The sequence below is a fragment of the Rhinolophus hipposideros genome (genome assembly GCF_964194185.1).
Source record: "Rhinolophus hipposideros genome assembly, chromosome: 22".
NCBI lineage: Eukaryota > Metazoa > Chordata > Mammalia > Chiroptera > Rhinolophidae > Rhinolophus > Rhinolophus hipposideros.
The window spans coordinates 38,205,973-38,217,424 of record NC_138068.1 but is presented as its reverse complement, the minus strand read 5'-3'; the positions used below and the strand labels follow the sequence as shown (position 1 = coordinate 38,217,424).

At 42.2% G+C, this 11,452-nt stretch overlaps 1 protein-coding gene across 1 annotated transcript; it reads right to left on the bottom strand.

The window, feature by feature from the left end:
- Nucleotides 1-1,528: 1,528 nt before the first annotated feature.
- On the bottom strand, nt 1,529-10,734 carry BANF2 (BANF family member 2; the record flags this gene model as incomplete). The annotated part of the gene is made up of 2 exons (XM_081034108.1): nt 1,529-1,675; nt 10,609-10,734. 2 exons carry the CDS (start codon nt 10,732-10,734, stop codon nt 1,529-1,531), a joined length of 273 nt encoding a protein of 90 aa, XP_080890234.1.
- Between the last annotated feature and the right edge of the window lie 718 nt (nt 10,735-11,452).

The following is an 11,452-nucleotide window of genomic DNA, read 5'->3' as shown; positions in this document are numbered from 1 at the left end:
GGGGCAGCTTTGTATCAATCTGCAGGTCTGGCTAGCCTTGGGTCCTTGCTGCAGGTCGGGGTAAGGTCAGCTCCACCCGGGCCCATTCTGGGGCCCAGGCTTCAGGGACAGCAGTTATCCGAGGGGGTAGTTCTTCTCTCGGTGTTGGCAGAGGCACATGAGAGCAAGGGGAAATGCGCTGTGAGGCTCAGGCTGGCACGTTGTCATTTCAGGTTCGTACCACTGGCCAAGTCTACGTCTAGGGGCTGAGAGTTACTCTGCCTCTAGTGGGAGGGACTGCAAAATCCCACGACAAAGGTGGGGGATACAAGGAGAAATGAAACATTAAAGTCAATAATTTTACCTATGAAAAGACAAAATTTGATACAAAGGAATAAACAGCTGAAGTGAGACATTCCTAGTGTCTATGGGTGAAGATTTTTGGAAACAGTTTGTGTAGAAATAGAGTCAGGGACAAAGCTATTTCCCTCTCTCCTTTCTGTAGAGCCAGCCAGCTCCTGTCTTAGAAAATGAGTGACTTCTAAACATCATGACTATTTCAGTGGAGAATTAATGCACTGAATTAATCTGTGCAGGAGGGAGCAGGGGAAAGGCTCTGGATGGTCAGAACCTGAGCTCTTAGGAAATGGAGCTATTCAAATATTTGGACCAACCAGTTGGCTACCTGGAATTCTTCTCTTTGGCCTCTTTTTTGGGGAGAGCTAAAGAGGCAAAGCTAGAAAGAGTTACGCAGACCCCAATAGAAATATCCCAATCATATTATGAATTTAGGAAATATAACAGTTGTGAGGCATTTAAGGAAAAAAATAATGAACTTAATTGGTAAACTTAGTTGATTAGTGCTGTCACCAAATATTTCCACTTTTTCTGACTTCAGAAGAATCCTAACCCCTTTGGAGTTAGGTATAACCATGTGACTTGCTCTGGCCAATGAAATTTTAAAACATACGTGGAGGGTATCACTCTGAGCAGAGGCTTTGAAAGACAGTGTGTAATTCACCACAATTCCTTCCTACTGTGTGGTACTCATGGAAACGCACATTAAGAGGGAATTTCCATCAACGTAAGCCTCAGAGTGACTACAATGGACAGTACTCACTGATGACATATACTGCAGATGTAGGCATGAGCGAGAAATCAACTTTTGTCAGCTAATTCTTGAACCTCAGAAACTATGTGAGATAAAATTATTGTTTAGGCTGCTACATTTGATGTTCCTTTGCTATGTAGCAATAGATTAATAAATACATTGACTTAAAATTTAATTCCCATTTTTAAATAAAATTGTCCATTCTTTTATAAAATTTATGATGAGATGTTTGGCATGATATTCATGTAAGGGGAATGATCATTGTTTCTGGGTGGTGAACTTTGGGATAATTTTTTTCTTTTATCCTTTTTTATATTCTTGAACTATGTTTTGTAATAAGCATGTATCATTCAAGTTAAAATAAAAAATAATGACTTCAAGCCTGGGTCTTGGTGCAGAACGTGTCATTTACCCAGGAGGCAGAGCAAGAAGACGTGTTTATAGGAAGCAGGAGCACCACTCCTTCAGGCAGTTAGAACTCTCCTGGGCCTCACACTCCGTGGCGCCACAACAACAAATGAGCCACTTCTGAAACTCAGCTTCGTTCTTGTGCATCAGGAGGAATTGTCCCAACAGGATGTAGGCCTGTGGGGAGGGGATGAGGCAGAGAGGAAAATGGGAAAGGTTGTAATAAATTGGCTCAACATGCATTTCCTCCCCCAACATAAGGACTCATATGAAAATCAAAGGAGGGGGCACAGGTCAGGTAGTTGAGGTAGACTGGCAATTCCAGAAACCCTGAAAGGGCAATGAGGATTTGGGGATAGTCCCTTGGTGAGATAGACATAAGGCCAAGTTAAATGTCCATCCCTCAGGGTGGGATAAGGGGCTGTCCAGTCTAAGATAAACCAGAGGCTGTCTTTCTCAACTTTAATGAGCACATGAGTTACCTGGCATCTTGTAAAATGGCAGGTTCTGACTCAGTAAGTTTGGGGTGAGGCCTGAGAGCCTGCATTTGTAACACACTCCTGGCTGATGCTCATCCAGGGACAACATTTTGAGTAACAAGAGCCTAGTGTAACACTGATGCTCCTTTTAGGCCTTGGATCTATTATTTCTCTCTTTAACACACACACACACACACACACACACACACACACACACGCTCCCCACCCTACCACTTTCTCAATTGTTCTAGCAAATATTTTTTAACCCTTGGTACTGTTGACATTTTGGATAATTATGTGTTGGAGGAGTGGTCGTCCTGTGCATAGTAGGAAGTTTAGCAGCATCCTTGGCTTCTACCCACTAGATGCCAGTAGTACACCTCTCTGCCCCCAAATTGTGATCCTTATGAAAAATCTCCAGATATTGCCAAATGTCTCCTCGGGGACAAAATCTTCCTTGATTTAGACCCACTACACATATAACTGGCAGATGATGGGCATCTTAGCATTCATTGATTTGCTTTTGCAAACCAACTATGATCTCAGGCAACTAACTTAACCTGAACCAAGAACCTGTGGAACCTAGGCCTCAGTTTCTGCATCTTCTGAAGGTACATGGTATGCCTTGACCTATCCTGCAAATTGAATTAAGTGCGTTCAATGTGAGAGCATTAGAATAGTGCAAACTCTTTTTTTTTGTCCTGGAATACATAGCCTGGTGGGAAGAGCAGAAGTTATAAAATGCAAAACCTTGCCCATCTTTACTTTTTGAAGAGTCTGTGAATGAAAAACTCATGTAAAATAAAGATTCCATGACTCCTAGTCTATGGCATTTTTAGTTTTCTAACTATTCATCCCCACAATGTTTCATTTCTTCTTTTTTTTTTTTTTTTTTACCATTTTAATCACAGGCTTATTGAGGAGGAGCAAGGACCACATGGAGAGAGGGACATCCAAGATTATATGAACACAAATTGGGGAAGCCATCAAACAGTAAAGCCTAGAGATTTAAGGTCACATTAAATGCCCGTCTCTTGAGGGTAGTTTGGGGGCTCTCTAGCCTGGAATAAATGACAACCAGTGTCCACACCTTGAGTTCTGGGCCACCACCAGGAAAACCCACAGGTGTCTGTTTACTTTCAGTTTCATAAAACAAAGCAAACTTTATCTTGACCAAAGGAACATTCTTTTTTAAAAAAAAGAAATTAAATAAAAGCTGAATCCTAGTCGTAGAATGTACCAAGCATTGGAGTTTGGGGTTTTTTATTTTGAGTCATTATCCAGTTGTTGAAAAAAGGCCAAAATTTCATGGTCATTTTAAACTGCTGTTTTAATCATCTTAAAAAAGCAGTATAGTTACTTAGAATGATCTCATTTTACTTTATAAGTATCCTCAAATTTTCAGGGATGGGTTTTACTGAGATATCTTTTAATTGAATGTTTTAAAAAATTAACATTTATTTCCAGTCAAGGTTGGGGAATAGGCAAACGCTGTGCTTGCATCATTGCACAGCCACATCAAAATTAAAACTAAACTACAGAACAACCATCACTGAGAATCTCCTGAAGTCTAGCTGAACATATGTTTTATACTTAAAGATATCAGAAGAAGCCATGTGGAGATGGATAGGAGGGGTAGAGACATTGAACAGGCTGGCCCCACAGCCATACGTGGCAGTTAAAAACTCAGGAGGTGTATCTCAGTTGCAGAGATACCCCTGAGGAGCGAGGGACCTCAGCACCACACCAGGCTCCCCGGCTCAGGGTTCCAGTGTCAGGAAGAAAAGTCCCCACAACTTCTGGCTGTGAAAAACAGTGGAGATTGTAGGTGAGTGAGATAGAGAGCAGCTGCACATCTAGGTGCTCCTCCTAAAGGGCCCACACATAAATTTACTTGCTGATGTAAGTAAGTGATTTACTTCACTTACTCTGAGCTCCAGTGCTGGGACAGCAGTTCAAAAGGCACTCAGGATATATGGGGAAGTACTGAATTGTCTAGCTTCAGGGCAAGCCTGAGGGGGCAGCTTCCTCCCAGAGAGAAGTGCTGACAGAGGCCATTGTTCCTTTGTTGAGCCATCCCCCCTCCCAGCATGCAGACACTGGCAGCCAGTATGTCTGAGTCTCCATCAACCTGGCTAACACTGTACACCCTGCCCTGGTGATTCCCTAAGACTCTGCCCCCACCCTCCTAACTTGTGGGACCACTTAAGCCACTTCCAGTGGTTTTTCCATATAAAGGACCTGTATTGGCTCATACTGTGGACTTTTCTAAAATCTCTCAAAATTTCACAAACCCCAAACAAGCAGCATCTGGCTATGGTGAGCTGCATACCTCTTGCTAAGCAGCCCCAAGCCTGGCACTAGCAGCAGCTGGCCTTGGTTCACAACTTAGCCTCTCCCAGGCACCTCCAAGTCCAGCATGGGTGGTGGCCATCTGTGTGTTGCTTTGTGGCTCATTCCAGGTGCCCCCAGGCAGGGCACAAGCTGCAGCTGAACTTGGCCTGTAGTGGGGTTCCTTCCAGGATGCTCTAGGGTGAGCACATCCAGTGTCCAACTTTGGACCAAGTTGGAGCACCACTTGGCTGCCTCTATGGACAATATACCCAAAGTGCACACTAAGCAGGTACCAGAGCCCTGCTAAAGTGAATCCTGCTCTGTAAGGTCATCTTCTGCACCACAGCTCCTCCACTGTAGTCATGGCCAGTTCTGACAACCAATTACACCCATTAATTGGGAGTCAATTAATGGGAGGGAGGGTCAATCCCTCCCATTAATGTGAAAACAGCAACCAAGGCTCAACTACAATAGAAGGGCACACACAACACACACAAGGATACACCTGCAGCACCCAGCTCAGGTGACCAGGGAGACTATGCCACTGGGTCCCATAGAACACCTACTACATAAGGCCACTCTACTAAGACTGGGAGACATAGCAGCTCTACCTAATACATACAAACAAACACAGGGAGACAGCCAAAATGTGGAGACAAAGAAACATGTCCCAATAAATGTCAATAAAAGAACAGAACAAAACTCCAGAAAAAGAACCAAACAAAATGGAGACAAGCAATCTACTAGATATACAGAGTTTAAAACATCAGTTATAAAGATGTTCAACGTTATCAATGAGAGCTTCAACAGAGGTAGAAAACATCAAAATGGAGATAGAAAACAAAAAAGAACCATCAGAAATGAAGAATACAATAACTTAATAAAGAATATATTAGAGGGAATCAACAGTAGATTAGATGAAGTAGAGGATCAAGTCAGTAATTTGGAAGATAAGGTAGCAGAAAACACCCAATCAGAACAGCAAAAAGAAAAAATGATCAAAAAAATAATGAGGATACTTTAAGGCACCTCTGGGACAACATCAAACATACCAACATTTACATCAGAGGGGTGCCAGGAGGAGAAGAGAGAGCAAGGAATTGAAAACCTATTTGAAATAATAATGATGGAAAACTTCCCTAACCTGGTGAAGGAAATAGACATGCAAGCCCAGGCAGTGCAGAGAGTCCCAAACAAAATGAAATCAAAGAGGCCAACACCAAGACATATCACAATTAAAATGCCAAAGGTTAAAGACAAAGAGATTCTTAAAATCAGCAAGACAAAAGCAATTAGTTACCTACAGGGGAGCTCCCATAAGACTGTTGCTGATTTCTCAATAGAAACTTTGCAAGCCAGGGTGATTGGCAGGAAATATTCAAAGTGATGAAAAAAGCAGGACCTACAACCAAGATTACCCTACCCAGCAAAACTATCATTTAGAACTGAAGGACAGATAAAGAGCATCTCACACAAGAAAAAGCTAATGGAATTCATCACCACCAAACCAGTATTACAAGGAATCTTAAAGGGACTTCTTTAAGAAGAAGAAAAAAATTAAAAATATGAATAGTAGAATGGCATTACTACAAATCTATCGACAATCACTTTAAATGTAAATGGATTAAATGCTCCAATCAGAAGACATAGGGTGGCTGACTAGATAAGAAAACAAGACCCTTATATATACCGCCTACAAGAAATTCACTTCAAATAAAAAACACACAGACTGAAAGCAAAGGGATAGAAAAAGGTATTTCCTGAAAATGGAAACAAAAAACAAACAAACAAACAAACAAAAACCTGGGATAGCATTACTTATACCATTTAAAATAGACTTTAAAACAAAGTCTATAATAAGAGATAAAGAAGGACCCAGTAATCCCACTTCTGGGTATTTATCCAAAGAAACCCAAAACACTGTTTCAAGTGGATGTGTGCATCCATATATTCATTGCAGCATTGTTTACAATAGCCAAGAAATGGAGGCAACTTGGGTGTCCATCAGTGGATAAATGGATAAAAAAAAAAAAGTGGTACACACATACTCAAACAATGGAATATCACTCAGGCACAAAAAAGAATGAAATCTTGCCACCTACAACAACATGGATGAACCTAGAGGGTGTTATGCTGAGTGGAGTAAGTCAGACAGCAAAAGACAAATGCCATATGATTTCTCATATATGTGGAATCTAAAGAACAAAATAAGCCAACAAACAAAACAGAAACAAAATCAGAGATATAGAGAACATTTTGGTGGTTGCCAGATGGGAGGTTTGGGGTTAAGGGTGAAAAGGGGGAAAGGATTAAGAAGCACAAATTGGCAGTTACAAAATAGTCATGGAGATGTAAAGTATAGCATAAGGAATACAGTCAATAATATGGTAATAACTATGTATGATGTCAGATGGGTACTAGATTTATCGGGATGATCACCTTGTAAGTTATATAAATGTCTAATCACTAAGTTATACACCTGAAACTAATATAATATTGTATATCAACTGTAATTGGAAAGTAAAAAAATTGTTTAAAAAAATAGAGAATAAAAGATAGTGGCTATCTTAAAAAAAACAACAATTAACATTTATTGAATTGAGCCAACTGCTGTAGTAGGTGTAGAAGGGGCAGGGTGAGTACAACAGGATTAAGAAACACTAGCGTTTTGTCCAAGGAGAGAGAACATTGATGATGAGGATGAGGATGAGGATGAGGATGAGGATGAGGATGAGGATGAGGATGATATTAATAACTGGCACTTTTGAGCACCTTTGATGGGATCCAGACTCCTGGAACATTTTAATTGATCTGATCCTCATATGTACCCCATTCCATTCTCCAGATCGTCACTAAGAATTGGAAGGTTAAGATTCCTGTTTTCCTCAGCCTCATTCTTGCACATCTCATCCGTCCACCATCTGGCCTGGCATCTATGGAGTCCTCTGCCATTTTATAGGCCTTTCTGCTGGTATCCGATGGTCTGGTGATCAGAGCCTCCCTGTCACCACCAGGCTTTGCAGTCAGGAATGCATGGCACTCAGGGCCAGAGAGACAAACTTTCCAGGAATGCTACAGGAAGCAGGGCCTCATCTTGCAGCCTCCAGAGCCAAGTTGCAACCTGATGCTCCTTTCTCCACTTTCTCTCTGGTCTCACTCTGCTATCTTCCAGTGGCAGGGAGGAAAAATTATCCTGCTTCACCTTCTCCTATCATGGCCATGCTGGAAGCCTGGTCGTTTTCTCTGCTGGCTCTAGAAAGCCAGCCTCTAATCCTGGAGAACAGAAGCTGCTCTCACCCTCCTTGGTCCAAAGCTCAGAAATATCAGATTCTCTAGGATATTAAGTTTACTTCCACCTGTTGGAATAACTCCAGGATTATCCCCAGACTAACGCATCTTCCCCAGGGGGCACTGCTTGATAACTGAATTTACTGAGTGCCTGGAAAATCACTTATCCCTGGGCAGGGTTTTCATAGGGAGAGGAGGAGTACAAAGTATATAGAACCATTCTCTGCCTCAGAGAAGGTGTGGAACTACACCAAAGGCAAGCTGTGCCTCTATCATAATGAGTGTAGTTCTCAGGCCACGTGTGGAAAAAATAGTTGACAGTATGGATGTCACAGCAAGGTTGTCGCACTGAATACTCAGTCTTCAGAAACAGGAGCTTGTTAAGCTGGGATGGGTGGGCAGAAGGAAGGCTTAGTTCCCAGAGGAGATAGGCTGTGAGGTGGACCTTGAAGGGAAAGAGTCCATTTCGAGAGGGGCCTCAGGTTGGCACGAGGGAGGTCCCATATGTGTTTATGGCTCAGGGACAGTCTGGCTTGAGTTTGGGTATGGGTGTGGGGGGTGAGGACAGAAGAATGTAAGACAGAGCTAGAGCTAGGCTGTGGAAAGCCTTGAGCATCTTGTGAATGATGTATTTTTCCTTCTTGGTAATTCCTTTCTCCATTGCAACCCCTCCATCATTAAATCTAGACCAACACTGTCCAGTAGAAATCTAATGTGAGCCAGATGTGTATGTAATTTGTAGTTTTTTTTTTTTTTAGTAGCCACAGCAAAAGGGAGAAACAGGTGAAATTAGTTCTAATTTCTAGTTTTATATTTTAATGATAGTTTTGTGTTTCTAAAATATTATCATTTCAACATGCAATCAATTAAAAAATTATTGGTGAGATACTTTGAATTTTTTTGTATTAAGTCTTTAAAATTGCAGTGTGTATTTGATAATTTTAGCACATCTCAATTCAGACAGATGCTCACTGGTACAAGCAGCCAGTGGCTACAAGGTTGGATGGTAGAGAGCAAGATCCTCAGGCCAAAGCTGACTGTCCTAGGGAAGGGTAGGCATTAAATCACTGAGAGAGAATGCAGTCCAATGTTGACCTTTGGGCTCCTGAAGAGATTTGGGTGAATTCACAGCAGGGAGTCTGGGGTTCCAGTGTCTGGGTGTTTTGGGAGAATGCTGGTAGCCAAGTGATGAGCTCAGACAAGTAGGGCTGAGGGCAACTACATGGTCTGTGTCCCAGCGGGTCTTCAGAAAGGGTGCAGAAAGAGCCAGCACCCATGAGACAAGGCCAAGAAAGCTGTCATGAGTACAGCCCTGACTGTGTAGCAAGTTCTCAAATGCCTGAAAATTTCTGTCATTCATTCTTTTGTCTTAAACATGCCTATCACCCCACCTGCTATCCTCATTAAAAATACAGTTAAGCTGGAAAAAGCAAAACTATAGAGACAGAAAACAAATCAGTGGTTGCCAGGGACTGAGAGTGGAGAATATGAAGGTCATGGGGAAACATTCTGGGGTGACAGGACTGTTTTATGTCTTGATTGTGGTAATGGCTACATAGTACATGCATCTGTCAAAACTTGCAGAACTGTGTACCAATAAAAGTAAAATTTACTGTACATAAATAAAATATTTTTTAAATGAGTATGGCTAAATAATCACAAAACCTCACAATTATGGATACATTAAAACAGTGGCAGTAGAAGCCAGAATACTGGGTATCTCTGGGAGTGAAGGAAGGCTTTGATCTGGAAGAGGAATGAAAGAACCATCTAGAATCTGGAGGTGTCTGATCACTGGATCAGGTAATGGGTCCATGGGTGTATAAATATCTGTCAAAATTCATTGAACTGTACCTTTCATATCAATATAAGTATGTTACACCACAATAGAAAAGCAAAAGGGATAATCATTTCTTTTAAAAAACAATTTTGAATTTAAAATGTTTCCCCTAGTCAGAATTGCCTACTTTATTACGTGTTCGGGAGTGGTTCAATCTCCTTCATCTGAGAGGAAAGGAACAAATGTACCGCAATCATGGAGCTCCAACTTCCTGACAATACCACCTATTGGATATTAAATTGGTTGGTAGCTTGGGGTGATATTCAGAATATTTAACATCTGGTGCAAAGCAGTGTGCCAACCAGAAAACCACAGGCCCAATAGTTTAGATGCCCCCTGGAAACAGCCGTGCACTGTGCTGGTGCAAACCAAACTAATTATCAGCCGTGCACACACCAGTTCCCAGCCTCTTTGGGTGTTTCTGCAACATCTTCCTGCCTGGTGGTGTAGACTGATGTTGAAAACGGAAGGGAGTGAGCAGCAATAGTTCTGTCGCTGGTGCTTCTCTCAATGGAGTGTGCAAAGCTCTGTGTGAATTCCTACCCACCTCTGCATGTGTCACTTTCTTTGGGTGCTCTTTGGGACCATCTCCCATTCTCTCCTAAAGTTCTAAGCAGCCTTATAATAGCACATAATAAACAATTACATAGAAAAAAATGTTTTGATTCCATTAGATACCTTTGAGGCCATTCTTGGGCTGCCAGTGATATCTTAGAACATCTCACATCCTCTTACTCTAGTGTAGACCCCAGGCTGCTGTTATTCCACTTGCCATCTCCAGGCTGGTGCCCTGATGGGGCAAGTGAAACCCTGAAGGTCTCTTCATGGGCATGGGCAGTGCACCCAAATCATCCATCTTGACAGCTCAGCCCCAGACTTGGGAAGCTGGCTCACTTCTGTTAACCCCTGGGTGTTTGAACACCAAGTGAATCATGCCTGGCCCAGCTGCTCTGAGCTGAAGCAATTCAATTTGCCCATTGTCACTGGCCCTTGAGGCTGCCCAAGCATGTAGAGTCAGTAGCACAGAAGGATGTGGCTCCCTGCCAAGTATGGCAGCTTTGCTCTCTGATGGCTACTTGCACGGACATGTGGCACTGGCTGCCATCTGGCAGGATTAGGAGAAGAGAGGTTGGGAAGACAAGTTGGAGAAATAAAAACAAAGGAATTACCTTGTTGAAACCTTTGGTGACCAAATTGATTGCAAGTTCATGGCTGATCCCGTCTACCCAGACAACATCCTTTTCTCCAATGGGTTCAGAGAGGAAGGCTCTTAGCCTGGGTGACATGTGATCCATCTTCTGCAATAGCAGTGGGGAGGAAAACAGTTAGGAGGAGGCTGGCTGCTCGCAGTGTGAATGGACATAGGGGAACTCTTTCGGCCTACTGATGGACTATGAGCGACAGATGGCACGTTTCCTTTCACCTTCCAACATTTATTGGGGCCTTTCAGATGCCAGGTGTAATGCCAGCACTGAAGGCCTTTACACATGCATTCCCACCTGGATGGACTAAGAGACGTGCAATCATGGCCGCAGATGAGTTCAATAAAACCACACAAAAAGGATGTGCTTACTGCTAAGAAATGCAATTGTTCTTTCCAACTCTTCCCACCCTAAATGCATAAAGAAGTATTACTTCTCTTAGATAATTACCCCACCTTCTTTCTTAACCACCCAACACTTTTTTCATACTTTTATTTTAGCGCTTACTATACTCTATAATAGTTGGCTGTTTGGTTGCAAGTAACAGAAAACTCATAAACTGGATCAAATATTAAAGAAGACACAATATAACTCAAAAGCCCAAGGGTAAGTAAGGGTGGTTATGTGCAATCAAATCACAGCTCCATTTTTCTGATTCTTTCAACTTTTCTTCCTTGGATTGGCTTTAGTTTTGGTTGGTTCCCTTCATGGTAGTTAAATGGCTATTTCAGCACTCATATTCCCCAACAATTGAATCCCCCCCCAAATAATGAAAGAGAGAATGTGCCTCTGAGGAATTCCAAGCAGAGCC